Source organism: Drosophila innubila, chromosome X (assembly GCF_004354385.1).
Source record: "Drosophila innubila isolate TH190305 chromosome X, UK_Dinn_1.0, whole genome shotgun sequence".
NCBI classification, from domain to species: domain Eukaryota; kingdom Metazoa; phylum Arthropoda; class Insecta; order Diptera; family Drosophilidae; genus Drosophila; species Drosophila innubila.
In genome coordinates, this window is record NC_047626.1 from 147,676 (window position 1) to 169,924 (window position 22,249).

General features: G+C 33.2%; 1 protein-coding gene across 1 annotated transcript; it reads left to right on the forward strand.

Annotated features, from left to right (window-relative positions):
• The first annotated feature begins 4,068 nt into the window (after positions 1–4,068).
• LOC117785660 (delta-sarcoglycan) lies at positions 4,069–17,851 on the forward strand. The gene is made up of 7 exons (XM_034623811.1): positions 4,069–4,336; positions 8,127–8,276; positions 8,388–8,850; positions 9,013–9,133; positions 11,519–11,780; positions 16,739–16,862; positions 17,467–17,851. Exons 3-7 carry the CDS (start codon positions 8,416–8,418, stop codon positions 17,686–17,688), a joined length of 1,164 nt encoding a protein of 387 aa, XP_034479702.1. The 5' UTR covers positions 4,069–4,336; positions 8,127–8,276; positions 8,388–8,415; the 3' UTR covers positions 17,689–17,851.
• Positions 17,852–22,249: the final 4,398 nt, after the last annotated feature.

Below are 22,249 nucleotides of genomic sequence, written 5' to 3' on the forward strand. Positions count from 1 at the left end.
TTTAACGATTCAAGGTTTGTATTATATTTAAAAGAAATCCCATCACATTTGGTGATAAAATAAGAAATGAGAGAAAATAATAAAAAAAAATTATATTTGTGTACGTTCAAATGTATTTTAATTTTTATTTCTCGTTACATTTTCCTAAATAGTTTAGTTTTTCTAAATTTGCTAAATATTTAGTCTGTGTATTTTTTGTCAAAATTTGTATAGGAAATGACTCTTGCAGTCTTCGAAGCAGCAAATCCTGCTTGAAGCAAGTTAAAATTTAGAAATAATAAGTACTATAAATAAAATAAGCAATGACAATGACACCAACTGTGTTCCGCAAGCTGACTCCTTTCCTCGAGAGAACAAATAACAATGTATTTGTCAGTATACACAGTGGCTCCCAGCTTATTTGACCCACTTGTCTAACAGCACACCTTAAATAAATTTCTCTCTTGATGAAAACAATATATAAATAATATTAAAAAGCACATGGGTTAATAAATGATTAAACTTAAATATAGTTAATTAACATATAATTTTAATGGGTTAGTTAATGTTTAAACTGAAACATAATGTTTTATTATAATTTCTTATATAAATTGTATTTGAGTAACGCAATAAAAACAAAGCATAGCTAATGTAATGGGTCATATAAGTTGTGAGCCACTGTATGTGTGGCTTTCAACCTGTTTATTTATGAATAAAATGTAAAGTAGCATGGAACGGTACAATTACAAGGGTCTTTGGTCTTTGGCTGACATGTAGTTCCGTTATGCCTCCAGGCAGATAAGTCACACTCAAATCTAAAGTATACAGAGTCGGAAACTGGTCGCAGATTTTAACAATGGGCATATTCGTACTCATAAGCGGAGCTGCGGAGTTGTGAAGCGGACTGACAACTTTTTGCGAGAGAATATTAACCAAGGACTTGCAGGGGATGACCGTATAAAACATCTTCATTGCGTCATTCTATGATGGGATCCAAACCCGGACCCGGACCCGGGCCCGGACCCGGTCACAGACCGCACCTGCAGCCTTGTGGGGCGCCAACAACGACACCAACACCAACACCCTCTGGCAGCTGTTGGTACACTAAACAAAATAGACCACCTTCTAGCGGGTTCGAGCTCCACTGGTGGCAAAAAAAAAAACAATTCAACGAGAAATATTTATAAAAATATCAAGCCACAAAAGTTATTTTATATCAAAATAAAACAAAAATTAAAAATATTATAAATTTGAAAACATGGCTTATCTAATTTAATTTTTGTATTGATTATTTAAGAACATTTATTCGTTTTACTTATATTTGTGGTCTTACAAAATAAAAATGTTTAACCTTATTAACAAGAATTGGTTTTTATTTAAAATGTTCTTAAAACCATTAGCATAATATTTTTTATCAGTGTAGGAAAAATTAGAAAGACCCATGTGTGCGTGTGCAACCCGGTTTTGCTGGTCTTAATGAAAGGCGCAAAAATTATGAACTTTGGCCAAAGATGAAAACGCTTTTAATTTGCAAGCACACCCAACATAACCTACAAAAGCTCACCCAAAAAGTCGCCCCCCTTTTTCTTTTGTCCCGCAAAGACTAACGCTCTAGTGTGTAACAAAAATAAATAATTTACTCATTTGACAAAATTTTATTCAACTAAAATTTATACTTGTCTTGAAATAATTTTACTTTGTTGTTGGTCTGTTTCAGAAACGCTTGTAATTTGAATAGATAAGCTACCCCCATATGACGAAAAACAATTTTTTTTTAATGGGGAGATTTTTTTTTAGAATTTTTTTAAAATCTGTCTTTTTTTTCGAACATTTTTTAGAAGTGAGCCCGCATTTGTCATCATAACGCGAAAATGACATAACCTATTTTCTAAAGCTTTGCTTTTTCTGAAAGCTAATGAATATATCTATAATTCATTATTGCAAAGTTTAAGACTAGTAGTTTAAGAGACATAAATTTTCGAATTTAGAAAATGATGATTTTTTGATTTTTTTTTAGATTTTTTTACTATAAAAATCAAGATAAAGTCGAAATAAATTTATAAATTTTTTTTATTTTATTTGCATAGCTGCATTAATTACACTTCGCTTAAGATAGTCGACTTAAAACTCGAAAACTGGCGTTCTGCACCGTACGCAAAAAGGGTGAGCTACCACGAACATAATGCCGAATATAAATTTTCGTGCTCTTTATTTTTATAAATTTATATTATTGTTTAAAATTTTTTTATTTTTAACTTTATTTTTTTCGTCACAAAATTGGATATCAGATATTTTGGGGCTGGAAAATGCTTTTGTCACTAGACTTTTACCTCGTGTAGAGGTTTTTCTTGTGGGATATCAGAAATTTTTGCAATTGCTTTTTTTTTTGACAATATATTATAAATATCATTAAAGCAGACTGATAATAAAATATGTTAATTTATTAAATTTTTTTCATTTTATAAAAAATTGTTTTCTTTAATAATAAAGAAAACAAAGGGGGCTCCGCCCCCTGATTGCTTCGCTCGCGGTGAGCTTTATGATAGCTATATGATAAAGTCGACCGATTTAAAAGAAGTTCGGTCAGGATGGACAAAGTCAAGTTAAATGTATATTCTATCTGTTTGGTTAATATATCTCAAAATACAAAAAACTTTTTCATACTAAGACCTAATTTTCGATTGACCGTCTCCATTGCAGCTTTATGACATAGTAAGCCGATTTTAACCAAATTTGGGCAGGATGTATAATACAAGCCCAGATGCTTATTCTATTATTTTGGTTCCGATTATACCCTTTTTTGCCCATTTTCATGGGCTCAGGGTATAAAAAGAATATATAAATTTCATATGCGTTGCAGAAAGACACAACAAACTTAGGCCAATTAAACTATTGTAGTTTAAGCCCGAATTGTCAAAAAACAAATCTAAGCTATCTGGCAATACTGGCTTTTTCTGCAAAAGAAATCAAAATTTTCTGGCAACACTGGTTATTTTTGTCGCGCAAAAGCTGTCTGCTACATATGTTTGGTGATATGCCACTTTATTTTCTTCTTGATTTTAACACAATAGTGGTCGCTATCGTTTAGTACAGAAAATAACCTATAAAACTCCATACAAATCAATAAACGATGTCAGTTCTTAAACTAACGCGTGGGTGTTTTTAGTTAGGGATTGGCAAGCGTGCATTCCGAGGGTTGCTGAAATATTATGTTCATTTTTGAACACCATGATCAAAATGACATTTTGCTTGAAAATCGTTTCAGTTTTAACCAAGTTGTGAATGTTTGAAGTTGGTCAAACCTGAAAAAAGTATAAGGTCATCAAATGGTATGTTAATATTAAAATAAGTAATATTGATATTATACTATAGAGTTATAAACTTGAACTTATGGCTATATACAAACAACTGAGAGTAATAAAACTAAGAAGTCGACAAATAAACAGGCATGATTATTTATTTGACTGAAACTTGCCACTTGCCACACGCTTCTTGCCACTGATTTGCCAAGGTTAACATAGGAATACTGAAGAGTACTAAAATTGTAAAAACCACGTGTTGCATGTGCCACAAAACGTAAACAAACGTAAGCGAGTGACATGCCGTCGGCTCGTCGGCTCCGTTCGGTTCCTTCGGCTCTGTTCGGCGGCTACGAGTGCGAGCCGAGCGAGCAGCCGATACTTCGGCTCTCCGATGTACAATGTACACTGCACATATACATACATTTGAGTGAAACTTTTTCTGTCAGCATTCGGGGAAAAAAGCTTTATGGGCACGATGTCAGATGCACGATGCACGATGCTTTAGTGGCTTCTTTTGTCATGTAAGAGTCAGTGCCAATTTCCACTGGCTGCCGCCGCAGCGGCCACGGAAGTGTTGAAATTACGCCGTACTGAATGTGCCGTCAGTTGTTTTTCAAACGTTCACGACTTCAGTTCACGGAAGTGTCTTCGTCATCATCGGTAGTCAAATATAATCGAGCTACACCGAGTAAATCTTAATTTTTTTTAAACATATTTTTTTTTTTAATTATCTGTGACAGTTTTTTAAAATTTTCGTGATTGTTGAAAAAACTTTTTAAGCACTGTGAATGTTAATTTATATTGTCAGTTTTTAAAACTTGCAAGCATAGTTTCATTTTGAGATATATGATTTTCAAAATAAAATTAAAATAATAAAAAAGTAAAAGATTTTTGTCTGTTAATGATATAAACCTTTTTATCAAAACATGTGCAAATGCGAATGTTTATATAAAGCTTCGGCTAATTGATTCGCAAGTCAGTTTGCCGGCAGTTTCAAAACAAAGTGTGTGGCTTGGAAATACAAAAGGCTTAACTTAAAAAATTATAAATAACCGGTAAGCTACTCGTAGTTCATACACATTCAAAGAAATTTGTGTTCATATTTGTATTATAATGAATGAATTTCCATTACATTGCTTACTTATGAATTATGCAAAATAATAAATAAAATAACCGCATATTTGGTCAGGATAAACAAGAAAACAAAATCTTTAAGATCTTGACTATTTTCTTAATCATAAAAAATTCTATGTTATAGGAAAAGTTGGAAATTATAATGAAAATTTTAAAGCAGACTAAGTGTACTTTAACCAACCGGCGTACAATATGTTTGCATAAATCTTCCAAGCAAAGTGAAAAATTCCAAAAATAAAATATTATCTTCATTTGGTGAGAAAAAAATGTTGAATTGGTAATTTTGGAAATAAAAAATATTTGTATAAAAAGTGTTTGGAAACGACAAAGTGGATGAAAAAAGGATATTGTCCGTTGTCGAAGTATATTTATACACTATACAAATAAGCTACAAAAACACCTTAGAAACTCGTATTAAAAACTTTTAGCAAAATATGAAATTGCTGTTCCGGAGTCGGAGTACGGGTACAGTTCTGGGTACGAGTACGGGTACGAGTCGTAGAAATAAGGACAATATAGACACCGCAACAATTACTTGCCAGACCCTCATGAACTTTTGCGAACATGTGTGTTTGCTGTTGTTGATAACTTAATAGCAGGACAATGCAATACTTTCCATTTACGAATACCCGTACTCGTACCCGTACTCGTACACGTACTCGAACTCGATCCCGTAACTGGCCCAGACACTTGGCCATGTTGTTAGCCATACTAAGCGTGTGTTTCCCGTCCAGTTATTGTGTGAAATGAGCCCACTTCGCTTAAAATTACCCATTGTCAAGGACTTTTAAACAACTTCATATAAGTTTCCGTTGCTGAAAGTATGCCCACATCCACAAACATACATAAATACTTATTCACGCACATGAGGCCCAAATGTATACAAATACTTGTACTTGTACTTGCACTTATTTACGAGTACTCTACATAGTATCTACATAGACTAGCAAGAAGTGCAAGAGGTGTAAGTGGTGTGAGCTTTTAATATTTATATAGGTGCACCGTACGTAACATTTATGCAAGTTCGCATAGGTCAACTTAATAGTATTTCATTACTTTTATTTGAACAAACAATTCATATAAATGACTACAGCAAGTTGATTACTAATATAATATTAATTAGAATGCCCAATTTTCATTAGAATTTTTTACGATATTCTTCGATAAATGACAATTGTCATAATGGTGACTTTATTTTAATAAAGTCCCACCTATTTAAAGCCTCTAATATATATTTAATTCAACTAAGAAATATCTTACGGAACCCTGGAAAATCAAATAATTCTTAAATTTTTTGGTATTTGGCTTAAGAAAATCTGGGATAGCCGTACTTCTGACATTGCATTATATTGATTATATCCAAAAATTCCCGATTTTTTTCTGTGTAGCAATAGGATTAAAATATTTGTATCTCGTAAATAGGTATCTACAAACACATTAATATATGTATGACTGCAGTAATATACTTTGGCTATCGCAAGCAAATATCACCCACACACACACACCCGTACTCGTACTCGTACTACAACTGCTGGTCGAAAAATTTGCAGCATTTGCTGCAAATGTTTCATATGTGGCAATAAAAACGTGTGACAACAACAACAACAACAACAACAGCAACAACAGCAACAACAACAATGTGAACGTGCAACATTAACTAAGCGGCAACTATATCTCTTAACTAAAAATGAGCGTACGTGTTTTCAGTTTTCTGTTTTCTGTCGACTGTTTTCTGTTTCCAGCCATAATAGGAATAGTAACTGTCCTTATTTCCGCCCTTTAAACCCTTTTGAGAGCGTCTAATAACCGGCTGTCTGTAGATACTAAATCAAGTCTCTGAGTACTCGCACTCATACTTAAACTCATACACGCACTCGAATTTGCATTCGTCGGCTAGTTTACCACTCACAGATCACGTTCCCCGGCCCTACTGGACAGTACACTAACACAAGTTAATTTCTTTGATTGTGTGCATGCACTTACTATATATATATAAAATGTACTTCCACGCAATCTCAATACCATATGAGTAGTATCTTATTATTTTTTCTGTCTACTTAAATACGCTACTACACTGATAAAAAAATACTGCTGTATAAAATTGAGTATATTCCACTTATGAAATAATAAAAAGAATACAATAAATTAATATTTGCAATAAATTGGATAAGACAAAATTAATTAAAAGTCTTCAGACTTGTATCTTTTATGAATCTACAAATAACTTGATTGAAAACATATGGAATGAAAACATAAAAGAAACGATCTGCCCAGATTTAAAACTATTGAAACGATCCCAAATATAGCGAAGCTTTTTTTTTTGTTCTTTTCTAAATTATTTACACTAATATTTGTATTCACGTACACAAATTTGTTATTTGCTAAGTAGCACTGAATAAACAGAAAGTTCCAGGTACGAGTATGTAGTATAATTATTATGACCACAAATTGAGTACGTGCTTGTAGTAATTGCTATGTATGTATATAGTTCAAAAGATAGAAAACTATCAGTAAAATTGAACAGCTGTGAATAAGCTGTATTTTATTATTTGTTGTTAATAACCTTCACACATTTTCAAACTGAAAGAAAACCATAAATCAGACTAGAACAAAATTAAATAAATAATGTTTTTTAAACAACCATATCTACATACATATTAGTTATATATTTTATTGAGCGGACGAAAATATATTTCACGATGACCATGAAAAAGCTTCACGAAAAAATACACACTTATATTTTCTAATAATAGATTAGTTTTCACTTCTACTACATCGTTTTTGACTGAACTATTCGTAGATATTGACACGAAAAGCGGTAAAAGGGGCCAAAACAACTTTTTGAAATTACATTTAACAGGCTGGGTATATACTTAAATATAAAAAATTGTTTTATAGATAATGTGATTATCTTGAACAGCTTTAACAAACTATTTAATTACTCAAAAACTATTTATTTTTAATCCTATCATAGAAACAATTTAAAAACTTAAGTGTTGTTCCTGAATATTAAAATTTGCATTGATTTAAAAATAGGCTTAAAGCTAATTTCGAGAAGCAATTCTGGTCATTGTGTCTTAATGTTGACTTATGTAGTAGTAAAATTAAATTAAACTAGTCGAAAAGGCTGTAGTCGAGATCACGACCATAGGATACCCGTTACTGATTCAATATATATAAAAGTACTTTTAAGAAATTACTTGTATTAATTAAAAAACATTAAATCGCAATAACTGCCGTTCTACTTGTCTTGTCTTACTGCGATTCAGTGGGCGAATAGATAAAAATGTTGAATAGTTTTAATTGCCATAAATACCGAATAATCATAAAAACTGTGGGTGTGGTGGTTGTTCGCAATATGCGAATGCGGAGGGGGGGCGTGTCAAAGATTTAATTATAATAATGAATTAATAATTATTATCAATTATTAAGTTTTATTTATTTCGTTAAAAAAAAAGAGAGTTAATATAAATGTTTTGGTAAAAAAATAAAAACTACTTCTGTTGATAGCACACTCAATCCAAAGCTGTATATACATAGCAAATCTAAGATTATCCCCTTCAATCTGAAAATAATGTTTTACTTGATGTTAACTTCTGACTTAAAAAGAATACACTTTTTATAAAAATATAAATGGTGATATTCTGGTTGTTGTGAACTATATTTAATATATTTTACATTTTTTATGTTTTATATACAATTTATTCTTAGGTTCCTCCCTAATAAGTGTACTTGGAAAAGTCTCTAAGCAATGAACTCCAGCAGTTAATGCGAAATAAACCATATGCGATTTTAGCACCTTTAGTGCACTGCTGGACCAGAAGCTAGTGCCTTTCCTCAAGATTTGTCCGAAGACAGCAAATAAGGCAAATGTAAAGTAGCTGTTGGCCCCAGATATGGTTTGGATTTCGAGGAGCTCATACATAGAAAGTGCATATCCTAAATATTTAGTTTAACAAATAATATTAAAAGAAAGCGAAGAAACTAATTGTTGGCAGCGATGCTAGGAGAAAGTGAAATTAGCAGAGCAACTACAACAACGACATTGCCAGTGGTGTCCGGACAACAACAACAACATCCGGGAACAACGCCTAAACAGATGCGTAAAAGTAAAACCAATCAGTCGGTCATTATGGCTCGCAATTACAATGCTGCCAACTCTGGTGGCAGTGGCAGTGTTGTTACCTCCTCCAAGACGCCGACAATACTGACAAAGGCCACAATCGACAGCAATCGAGCAGGCAATCGAAGTTCGACTGTAGCTGCCAATGGACATGAAAATTCAGGTGGTTTCGTTGATGGCATCGAGATATATCTGGGTCTAGTCGGATGGCGTAAAAAGTGCCTCTATACGTTGCTGTTGCTCCTAATGCTGTTAATTATTACAAATCTGGTTCTCACCTTGTGGATACTCAAGGTCATGCAGTTTTCAACGGTAAGCAAATGCTACACTGACAGAAAAACGGAATGCCAAATTAAAAACAACTGTATTTTATTATATATTTTAAATATTTTATTCGAGTTAATAAAAAGATATGTAGTTAGTTTAAATATTAGTCTTATTGATCTTCCCATTCATATTCTTTGGCTTTATCAGGAAGGTATGGGCCAACTCAAAATTGTACCCGGAGGCATCCAACTCTCTGGTCAGGCGGTAATAATGGACATGTTGCGCGCATCCACAATACGTTCTAGACACGGACAACCCATATCGATAGGTGAGTGTTTCCATTAACTAATTGGATTCGTATATGTTGTGTGAAAATTTCAGCCCCCTAGGTCTTATAATTTGGGCTGCACAATGATACATATCCGACTACTTGCCCCAATTTGGTAAATATGTATAAGACCAGCCTCAAAGCATATTCTGTCAGTTTGGTTACGATTTTCGCCCGATCGGTTCTATGGCCGATCCAATATGAACCAACTTCGGTCAGGATATATATAACCAAGTCTGTTACTCATATATTCTTTAAAACAAACCCAAAAGACCCCTGTACTTTTTTTAAGTAAGGGGTCTAAGAACACGAAAATTAGCATTCTGAACTTTTCGATCGGTACATAACTCGATCTGATCGGACAGTCGTAGCAAATTTTCTATAATAGCTGTATATATTGCTAGTCGCCTCTCGCACCCTTCGTTCTGCTTTCGTCACTAGCGCGAACTGCCGTCCGCAATGAAAGCTGTCGAAGAAATTAAAATTAAAGCATAAATATTGTATGTAGATGTTGAGGCTCGAGTTTAAGAATGCGCTGTATTTTTACAAAACTCAATCCCCATCGCATATTCCAGAGTTATAAGTAAACAGGACTTTGGTTGAACCTGGTCAGGAAAAAAAATGTTGTTCGTTGTCACTCGAGGCATAAATCAATAGATACGTTTACAGATAGGCAGACAGCGAAAGCTTACTAAATCCCAAGATGAGCGTTTACACTTATTCGTGAATAGATATCTGCATACATATGTGATGCTCATGTGTTTAAGTGGGGGAGTATGTAAATGGGTAAATGTTAATCAGATCGCAGCAAAGATGCACAATTACAGATAAACAGATGAGAAGACAGATGAGACCATATAAGTATACTAGTTAAGGTACAAGACAGACAGTCTTATTGCCCAGCAGAACTAGACCTCAAAGAAATATTGGGGAAAAGTTGAGGAACATTCCCTGGTCATTGAGGAAACATCGAGCCGTTTGTATGAAAATGATTGAGGAATTTAACATTGGGAGTTCCTAGGAACGAGAAATGAGGAAGCTTTCCTATACATTTCTCAACGTTTCCCTAACAAGCAACGTTTATGACTCCTCGTGTTTTACTTTGTTTTTTTTTCTTTTAATTTATATTGTATTAAATTTTTGTTTTGAACCGGGGCCCCCGAACTGAAAAGTTCTGCTTGTCTGCCACACTCGACGACTCTAACTATTGAGCCACGGGAGTTGAAATTTGTTGTTTAACAATAATGTACCTATTGGTTCCAATTTTATGTTTCAAAAAAGCAGCAGCCAGTTGACGCCTGCAGAATTATTACAACACTAACAATGAAACTTAAAAAAAATGACAACAACATTAAGTAAACGTAAGGGGGAAATTACCCAGCAGTTGCAGACCTTAAGGAAAAGTTGTGGAGTCCATGTGGATTTGTCCCCAATCGATAGGGAAACCTTGTGGACATTGTATGAAAAACGTTGTGGACTTTTATATTGTGAGTTCCTAGGAACGAGGACAGAGGAAACCACCCTAAGTTATGTCCTAAGGTTATCCTAACATAAAACATTAGGGACTCCTCGTGGAACCCTGCCGATAAATCCCTTTGCATTAAAGTAAAAAAAAAAATATTTTTAACTTTTTGCTTTTTTTTTTATTTTATTTTGCTTTTGAAATTTTTTATTTTAGAATTTAAAACTACACATGTTTGATATATTCGAAGCCCCCTAGTTATTTATATAATTTTCATATTCTATTTTTGTTCGTCACAAAATTGGATATCAGATATTTTGGGGCATCTAGCCTTTCGTCAATAGACTTTTACCGATATATAAACACTAAAAGGAAGACCAACTTCTAAAGTCGGTCCACTATATCATATAGCTGCAATAGAGACGCTCAATCGAAAATTAAGTCTTAGTATGAAAAAGTTTTTTGTTAATTAAGATATCTTAGCCAAACTTATATAATATGCATCTAACATAGTTTTATATATCCTGACTAAAGTTGGTTAAAATTTTGCGCCCATATCGTATAGCTGTCATAGAAGTCTTAGTATGAGAAACTTTTTTATTTTTAAGACACCCTAACCAAACTGATAGAATATGCATATATATATATAATTGTTGCCATAGCAACAATTGGTCGAAAATAAACTTTTATAAATGAGTACCTGGGCTCAGCGTGCTCGACTGTAGCCGCACTCCAACGCGAGCGGAGCGAGCAAGGGGCGGAGCCCCCTTGTTTTTAAAGGCTTTTGCAATTGGAAGTCAAATCAGTGAAACAACACGGAATTAAAATTATCTACTAGCACACTTAATAACATTTTCTACACTAACTAAAGTCTTTCTTATTTCTTTATCATTTAAATGTTAATCCAACGTCATCACATGCAGAATCATCACGTAATTTTTCAATAAATACACGTGACCCAAACGGCGTGCTCGAGAATCATTTATTCTTGGGTCATGATAAGTTCGAGTGCCTGTCGGCGGGATTTCGCGTCAACGACACAACCGGACGAAATTTATTTTCCGTAAATCGAAATGAAGTCACAATTGGAGCGCACGCTTTGCGGATCGAAGGCGAGGGTGGCGCCATCTTTCGGGAGTCAATACAAACTCCACATGTGCGCGCTGAACCGGGTCGCGAACTGAGGTTAGTGAATAATAACTTTCACTATTACGTGAGAAATAAAATAAATCTAAAACAATTTTTATATATTATTATTTTTTTCAGAGAATAACTTTGGTTTTTATTTAAAAAATAATTTATGTTGTAAATTTTTATACTAAAAATAAAAATTATCATTGAGATCATAATAGTAAGAATTAGTTATAATAAATAATGGAAAGCGTAAGATTATTCCGCTTCCAAGGCTTTCCCATTTAAAACGATAGATGGTGTTTTTTTAAACGCATAACTCTTATTTGTAATTTATTTTGTTTATTTAACCCGAATAGCCCTGAGCAACTTTTATTCGAGTTTCTTTATGAGACTTTCAGAACTGATAAATTTGAAGTCGCTGCATTCAAAAAAAAAATATTATTTTTGTTCGTCAGGATAATCGACAGGGCCATTTGGACCATATGGTAACGCTAGTACCGACAGACTACTGGTATTTTTAATACTACAAAATTTGAATATTTGCGAAAAAGTCTTATGAACCCAGCTTTATCCAACAGGGGGCTCCTTCTTGATATATATGACCAAATTTGATTTAAATCGGTGCAGTATATCGTGTATATAAAATAGCAGTCATAGGAACCATCGGGGTCAAATTCACCTTTTGTATGGAAAACTTTTTTGTTTTCAGAGATATCTCAACCAAACTCACAGAATATGCATTTAAGTTGGTTTTATAAAAATTTACCGAAAAAAAGTGTTTTCCATTCAGAATTTTTTTCATAATTATAAAGAGCATTCTTTTACCAATCTAATAATGTGTGCATTGCATATGGTTCAGTACTAAAATGAGTTCAACGATTTAAATTTACTTGCGACGAATTGCCAAATGCCGTTTTTTTGCACTGCAGAATATAGTGAGCAACTTAATGCGCATTTTCCGATTAGCTTTCTTCAAGAGATTGTTTCAACAAACTTCTTATCAGTTAGAGACAACAATTTACTCTTAGAATATCATATTTAAGTTAGTCTAATGTTAAAATGTTGTCTAAAAACTAAGCTTTAGTAAATGTCTTTTGCGTGTTGCCATATGGTAACGCTGGGGCTATTCGGGTTAATGCCAACTAAGACCAGTTACTTAAAATTTATAATAAAACGATGGTTTGAAATTAAAAATTACAGGGGTAGGCACTCGAAGCGCTACTCGGAAAAAATGCTGTAACTTGGTCCATTTTTTTATTTTTAATTTCAAAACTTCTGAGTATAAAAACAAAACATTCAAGCTATAGGAAAAATTTATTTTTGTTCGATGTAGCCACCCTTAGCGCGGAGTATAGCATCGAGTTTGTTCGGTAAGACTTCACACTCAGCACGAACGTGGTCTGTTGGAATTTGGTTCCATTCATGGCGAAGAACAGTTTTCTAAGCGTTGACCGTGTCAAATTTTTTTGTTGACACTTTGGCCTCCAGAATGGACCATTTGGAAAAATTCATTGGGCCTCTTTTGGAGAATACTGCGGCCATTTCTGTGAAGAAATAAAGCTGCGAACGTTGTCTTGCTAATGAATTTTCAAGGTAGATATGTTGGCTAACCATTAGGCCCTGTTCGATGAAAACCAATGTTGAGCGTCTGTGGCAGTTACTGCACACCAAGGCATCACTGATGCAAGCGCATGATTTCGCAGAGCCATTCACTGGTCTAAATTGTCGTTCGATTTGTCCTGTAACCATATGCAATCGTTATGCTTGTTTACAAACTGCTGAACTGTACAAATTTTTTTATCACAAAATTTAATATTTTTAAGCCCGCCACGTTTGTGTTCAGTGTGAATTCTTGCTAAACAAACTCGATGCTATACACCGCGCTAAGGGTGGCTGAACCAAAACTAATTTTTCCTATGGATTTTAATGATTTTTAAATTGTCAGAAGTTTTTAAATCAAAAATAAAAAAATTTACCAAGTTACAGCATTTTTTCGAATAACACTTCGAGTGCCTACCCCTGTAGGTTAAAATTATTAAGATGTGAAATGAAAACTGAAAAGAAACATAAAAAAAAAACAATTTAAATATTAACAAGTTTTAAAGATCCCTGGCACAAACTCATGGTACAAGTAATCACTTAATTTAGCTAACACACACCTTCAAGATTAAGTTGTATTACAAACGATTAGTAACCTGTCATAAAGTCCAATTAAAGTACCAAAAAAAAAAAAGAAAGTAGAAAAAATTTTGCTTGAATGCCACAGGAAAATTGTCCACAGTGTTGAAATACAACGAGAGCAATATATTTCGTGGAATTCATATCAGACATTTTATCCATATGTAGACATACATATATATTCACATACATACGCATACGTGAATGTGTGCTTTTGTAAATATGTATGTGCGTCTGTGTGTCCACACCAAACACATTAGCCGGCCATGGAAAAATCTACGAAATAAAAAATTAACAAGGGGGCTCCGCCCCCTGCTCGCATAGCTCGCGGTGTGGTGCGGCTACAGTCGAGTACGCTCGACAGTAGGATACCCTGAGCCCAGGTACTCCTGTATAAAAGTTGATTTTCGACCAATTGTTTTTATGGAAGCTATATGATATATGGTACCGATTTGAACCAAATCTGGTCAGAATGTACAAAACCAACATTAATGCATATTCTATTAGTTTGGTAAGGATATCTTCAAAAACAAAAAACTCTTTCATACTAACACTTGATTTTCTACTAATCGGTCCTATGACAGCTATATGATATAGTCGAACGATTTGAACGAACTTCGGCCAGGATGGACAAAACCAAGTTTAATCCATATGCTATGAGTTTGATTAAGATATCTAAAAAAACAAAAAAAACTTTTTAATACTAAGACTTAATTTTCGGTTGAGCGTCTCTATTGCAGCTATATGATATAGTGGACCGATTTTAACCAAATTTGGTCACGATGTATAATACCAGCCTAGATGCATATTCTATCAGTTTGGTTCTGATATCTCAACAAACCTACATACCAAATTTGAAGTCTCTAGCTTTTATGATTTCCGAGATCGACGCGTTCAAACAGACGGACGGACAGACAGACGGACGTTGCTCAATCGACTCGGCTGTTAATCTTGATCAAGAATATATATACTTTGGGAGTCTGCCACGCCCCCTTCTGCCTGCTACATACATTATGTCAAACACATTATACCCTTTTTTTTGCCCATTTTCAATGGGCTCTGGGTATAAAAACAAACATTTTCCGAACGCCCATTGCCGCCACTGTTCAACACTGTTCAACAGTGTATGTCAACGTCACCATCACCTTTGCATCGACAACAACAACAACAACAACACGACAGCAACAACAATCCAAACACAAAACACTGCCACTCATGAGGTGTTCGCATCTGTATGTACACCGGGAGAAAATCATACAAAATCATACAAAAAATTAATTAATTCTATTCAATTCTTAAGAAAAATTCAAAATTTTAAATGCCGTCCCCAAGATATTGCCATCTAGTTTCTAAATAAATTCCTAAATTTAATCGAACTTTAAACATTTTCGAGAAAAATTGGTGCGCCAATTTCCATAAATGTGTGTATATACACGGAAATTCATACGTTTCCCATACATATCAAAAATTAATTAATTTTCAACTAAAATTAACAATTTCATTTTATACGCTCCATAACATTGCCATCTAGTTTCTGAATAAATTATTGAATTAAGTCTAACATGAAGAATGCACTTACTTTGTTTTTATTGTTATGCATATTTTCTCTGAGTGTATGTGAGCGTATGCAGCTCGTTGGAGAGTGAAAATATTTGCACATGCTCTTCCGAATATACGTATATATGTATTGTATGTACCATATGTATGGATATGCAGACGTGGGAAACATATGCATGTGTGTATGAATATATGAATGTATGAATGGGAATCGCCATCGTCATTGAAATCGGCATCAGTTGCGACGAGTGAGTTGAAAATAGCTTTGGGGCACTGATTCTTCTTTTTTTTTTTGTGAAAATTGTTGGTTTTACATTGGGACATTTGTGGTGATAACTCGCCTTATTCAATGACGGGTTGTACTACGAATACGAGTATGTTTGTCAATGTCGACTCTAGGTTTGAGGCTGTATCTGTATCTGTGTGTGTAAATGTATCTGTATCTGTGTATATGGACCATTAAAAGCACCGCGATGCTTGTAATAACGTTTACATTGACAAATTTGCTGATGGCTGGTTTGTTTTCTCGTGAAAATTAACAAATTGTCTGTTGATGTGTTGACGTGCGGACAGCATTTGACAAATAAGCTGTAGCATACAAAAACCAAGTTAAATTGTATAATTTATACTTATACCAGAAAAGATAAATAGACAAATAGACGTACATAAGTGCAAAAATTGATATTTTTAAATTGAGACGGTATAATTTTTCTATTTTTTGTTTTGATCATAATTCCAAAAAACTAAAAAAAAAAAATACTAGATTTTAATATGTTAATATAGTTAAAAGTTACAGTAATTGAAATCATTGCAGCAGTGAGCAATTTTAAAATTTTCCTCATGGTTGTTCGTTAATTTTTTTATTGGTCCTAGGAATGTTACTTTAATCGGGCAATAAGGTGTTTTTTTTAATTTATCAACAATATTAAGTTAACAGCTTTTTTTTGACCCCACTGATCGGTCCTAAATAAAATATTGAATTTTAAAATGTTCCAAATGATTTTTTAAATTTTATTTTAATCTACTTTACGAATTTGATTGTAATCGGATAATGAGGATTATTTTATAATTCTATTAAACTGCTGATCAAAGTTACACTCAATTTATTTAATTTTGAATGATTTACTCACGAAATAATGATTATTTTCAAGTTGTACTTTTAAACTTCAACAACATTCAATATCTGTATTACAAAATAAAAAAAAACAAGTTAATCATTGTTCACCATCCCTGCTAATATGACATTCTTTGTTTTGTTGCGGATATCGTTGCAGGCTTGAATCCCCTACACGTCAATTAGAGCTGACTGCGGCCAAGGACATTAACCTGCAGTCCCGAGCTGGAGGTATTGAGCTCCTGGCTCTGGAGGATGTCAAACTACGAGCACTAGACGGTAGTGTAAGTATCGAAAATCTAATGAACATACTCGTATTACTCTTATGAGTATGTACACTTAGCCCAACACTTAGATAGTTAATGAGAGCAGTTATATTGGAATAATATCCAGTTCTAGGCATCCGCTTTTTGAGTAAAAAAATGTATTTTTTTTTAGCATATCTTTTGTGTTATTGGTCCGATCCTAACAAGATTGGACCAGGACCAGGACTTTCAAGATTTTAGAGAACCAAAGGCCCCATTGTCCTTAAAACATAATTTTCGTCCATGCAATGACTAAAAACACAACATTTTTAAGCTCAAGAAGCGTGCACTAGAAATTGATTTAAGAACTATGGTTTTTTGGTGGTAACGTCTTTGAATTTACCGTAATTTACGAATTCGGGATAACATTTATTGTAAAAAGAAGTCGATGCACCCTAAATTTGCAAATGTCTAAAAATTATTGAACAAATCAACATCTAAATTTTATTTATTTTTCCTTTCCATTAAAAGATAAAATCATTTAAAATATGTAATATGTAAGAGTAGTGGGTCAAATAAGCTGACAGCCATTGTAAATAATATTTCTCCTTTGTCATTAAATATGCCAATGAATAAAATACAGTTGCGTTTGGAATCATCGAAAATATTAATGCCGAATTTGCGTACAGCGCAGCCACCAATATTGGGAGGATCTGCGCAGAGTCGTGATCGTGACCGTGAACGTGAACGTGATCGTGATCACATGCACCGAGTCTTCCAGTTGTGTGCCTGCTTTAATGGCAAACTCTTTTTAGCGGCACCTCATTCAATATGCGCCGGTGACGATTCTACAGTTTGCAGATGATTTTTTAAGCTGTCAATGTCAATGTCAATGCGAATGTCAATGTCAATGCGATCCTGGCATTAGGATAATGTTACTATCCCTAGAAATCAAAACATAATGCAAGTAACTGCGGCCGCTACAAATATAACTAATCGTTAAATAAATAAACAAGCAAATAAACCTACTAATTATATATATACTATATACAATAATATGGTTACAATGTTTATACAGCACATACTCGTACTTATAACGAAGTACATCATAATTGGTGTCTACATAACATAGCATATATATATATATATATATATATATATATATATTGAGCATACAGATAAATTATTTATAAATGTTTTTGTATAAATAAATATGTGAAAATATACGAATACCACACACTCACACAAATATAGATGTCTGTGTGATTAAATAAATTTCCAAGCTTACCAAGCAAACTTAACTACAAGAAGAAGAACTATTTATTTGTAATAAATAAATACATTAATAAATACATTAAATTGCATAATAAGGCGACGCACAGCATTGATTTGTACGTATTAAATAGTATTAAAAGAGAGGCCTATACAAATTATTTAAGCTAAGAGTATAAACATAAATATGTATGTGTATAAATATTTAGTATGTATAACCTGAAAAATATATACACGTAAACTCATATTCACCACAAGATGTACAGATACTTAAGCATTCAAACTATAGATCGCACTAATTCTTAGTTTATTATTAACGGAATCGGGATTACGCTAATAATAATAATAAAAATTAGTCGGAAAGGCTATAGTCAAGATCCCGACCATAGGATACCCGTTACTTATTTAAATATATATAAAAGTACTTAAAAGATATTACTTGTTTTATTTTGAAAACAATAATTCGCCATAACTGCCGTTCTATTTGTCCGATCTTGCTGCGAATTAGTGGAATAATAGATAATAATAATAGGTAACGTTAATTGCCATAAAAACTGAATAATTTTAAAAACTTTGGGTGTAGTGGCTTTCGCGATTTGTGGGGGCGGAAAGGGGCTTGGCGAAAATTTGAAACAAACATGAACTGCTCCTCCGCAATTGGAGTCAGTGTGCCAAATTTGGTTCCTCTATCTCTTATAGTCTCTGAGATCTAGGCGCTTACACGGATGGACGGACGGACAGACACACATGACAATATCGGCTTGGCTGTTGGTGCTTATCAAGAATATATATACTTTACAGGGTTGGAGATGCCTCCTTCTCCCTGTTACATACATTCCAACGAACAATATACCCTTTAACTTATTTTTTAAGTAACGGGTATAATAATATTTATGTTTTTGTTTAAAATCTTAATTAATTTTTAAACTTTATTTAATTTTCTTATATTCAAAACTTAATTGAGTACACTTCGAACTGAATATGAGAAACTTATACTAAACTAATCTATCTTTAAATAGAATAGAGTGTAGCTTACGATGCAGATACAGATACATATTTTTATTTATCAAGTTGATACCATATACAAATGTACGAAAAAGAATTGTGAACTCGAGAACAAAATCAAGAGCTTCTAAGACACTGGCAAGTTGTGTACTATATATTGCGATGACAACTGCAATATATAAGAAATCCCAAAATCAATAATAGAAACCAAAAAAAAAAAAAAAACCGAATAATTAATAAGAGTATGTATATCATAGTTTTAAGAAGAAATCAGTGAATACATATTCATATAACATATGCTAGATATGAGGAACCAACTCTTAGGCACATACTATATACAATTATTTTCCGTGCGAGAAGCATCTTTTTAATAAACAGGACCAGACTTAGGTTGATCCACTTACATATCGAAGGTTTTTAATTTAGCTGATTCCCATCATATGAGTTTATAAACTATCTGAGAATATAATTTTCACGAGCTAAAAGTCTAGTGACGAAAGTCTTTCCATGTTAAAAAATATCTGATATTCAAGAAGTTTTTTTTAGATATCAGAAATTTTTTATACTATACCAAAATACTATATTCCAGTGTTGGATATCCATATACAGGGTACCAGTTCCATCGAATTTTAAAAGCGTTATCCTGATTTCAATAAAATACTCATAAATAAAAACATTTTTATTTCTACTTTACTTTTTACGACCATTTGGGCTTTTCATTTGTTTATTTTTGTGATTGTAATGCTATCAATGATTTTCAAGGATTATATGTATGCGATCTGTATCAATTGCTAAAATAATAGCAAACAATTATCAAAACCTATAATTAATCACAATACGAAGACAATGAAATATCATCCAATGAATAATAAGAGCTATTTATGTAGAAACTATGAATATGGATAGGATGTTGAAATATTGCCGTTAAATATATATAATATATATAAATATACACATGTATTAATAGAATATTTTAAACAAAAATGCTTTTAAATGGGAATTTACGAGTATATTTGTACTATTCTTTGTTAATAACATAAAATAGATGTCTTTTTTTTTGCACGATAAGTTTATATACATACAATATATATGGAAACCATATCAGCAATATACATTTATATATACTTATATATAAACATATGTATATCATATGAAAAAACAATAAAAAAAGAGAATATAATAAAGAAAATAAAATACATATGAATTAGAAAAGATATGAAAAAAGAAAGCAAAAAATCTTAATGCTGCCTCTTCTTGCTGCCAATTGGCTGAATGGAAAGGTTTTTTTTTATTCGACGACATGGATTTTGCGCACTTTTTACAGACAAAACACTCAAAAACACTCATGGGTATGACTATGACTCAAGCTGAGCTCGTTGTTCGTTGGTCGTTGGTTGACGCCTTCTAGCACCACTTGAATTCAATTCAATGGCATTTGAATTCAAGTGTTTTGTGGGTGCGTCTAAGCGAAAAAGCGAAAAAGCGAAAGAATCAACGAGGACACTCTACGACCGCTCCAAGCGGTACCAGCTCAGCATGTGGGCCGTCATCGGCTCATCGGTTCGTCGGTTTGTGCCTCGTGTACTTTGTAGGAGTTGCCGACCAGCAACCGAAGGCAACAACTCGTAGCGACTATCGCTCGGTTTAGAGGCTCGTGCAAGCAAATTGAGTTATTTTTTGAGTCAATTCTCTGTCAAAGTCGAGTCAAAGTAAGCTGGATGTCAGCTACAAAAAGCTCTACTTGAATGTAAGCAGATATTCGTATTCGAATATGCAACACGCTATCCTGATGCTGCAATTTTATACAGATTACATTAATAATTTAATTTATTATGTCATTTAAATATTTATCAATTTTTTAATTTATTTTAATTTTTTTGTATAAAAGCTGTAAAATAAGACGTACATGGGTTACACCTAAGCAAATGGACCAAATTGAAAAGGGTAAGGGCAATGCTTTTGCCATGTTCGACTTAACTTAGGAGTACTCGTATGAGTACTCATACTCATACTCGTAAACGTACTCGTACTCTGATTGCACTTTTGGAGGGACAAATTGCTGTTACGACTGAAACTGTAAGACAATATGATTTATATAGATTTAATTTAAATAGTATATATATATAAAATTATTGATCCCGAAATGTTTCAAAAAAATCGGCAGGCAAATATGCTTAAAAATATATATATTTGTGGCACATTTATTTAATAAATAAATATTTATCAACATTGTATATTGTACAACATATATTCGGAACCATTTAGAATTTAAACTACTCTTTCCTCAATGTTTTGCCCAAAATCTCGTTCATTCACATATATGAATTTGACTAGCTGTGTGTGTGTGTGTGTGTGTGTGTGTGTGTGTGTGTGTGAATAGGGCACTTTGTACGTTATACGAGAATGTATTTAGTATTCCATTAATATTCTAAAAGCCGCTTTTGTACTTTACTTCGCATCATTGGCGCAGTAGAATGTTGTTCCCTTTTTTATCCACACACATGTGTGCTTGTGTGTGTTGGTAGGGTAATTAGAAAATTTTATGTGATTACTACTTGCTTGCTTAACATTTAAGGCACACATTTTGCCACAGTGACGCGTCGACTTGCGGCTTCCGATGGTGATAGGCTAGAGCCTTGGGGCTGGGATTGTGGATGGGATTGTGGATGGGATTGTGGCTGTGGACCTATACCTGGATCTGCACTGAACGAAATATAAACAACTGCATATAACAAGAGCATTCATCAGATGAACATTGTTATTAAAATAGGACCATTTTAAAACCAAATTACTAATATTTAGGATATAAAACGCAGTTCTTAATGTAAGAATAAAATTCTTAAATTGTTAGGAAAATATAAATATGTTATATTTGCATGTCAAGCCAAGAGTTCACCCGTGGCACTCTGGTTAGTGTCGCGCGGGTTCAATTCCCACTCTTGTCAACCAGACACACATTTAAGAAATATTCATAAAAATACCAAGCAAGAAAAAAATATTTTAACATCAAAATAAAATAGCAATAAAATTATAATTTGAGTGTTGAGTATTTTAGAACAATATACTTATATTTGTGGTCTTGGTTCAAAAGAATTTTTGATTTTATTGATATGATCTTGGTTTTTTTTTAAATGTTCCAAAAATCAAGA

What these genes read in the sequence shown, in the direction of transcription:
- LOC117785660 (XM_034623811.1), top strand. Translation starts at nt 8,416, where the DNA reads ATGCTAGGAGAAAGTGAAATTAGCAGAGCAACTACAACAACGACATTG. An exon ending in CGGACAACCCATATCGATAG is followed by an intron (nt 9,134 to 11,518) that starts GTGAGTGTTTCC and finishes CATCACATGCAG; the next exon opens with AATCATCACGTAATTTTTCA. An exon ending in GAACCGGGTCGCGAACTGAG is followed by an intron (nt 11,781 to 16,738) that starts GTTAGTGAATAA and finishes ATATCGTTGCAG; the next exon opens with GCTTGAATCCCCTACACGTC.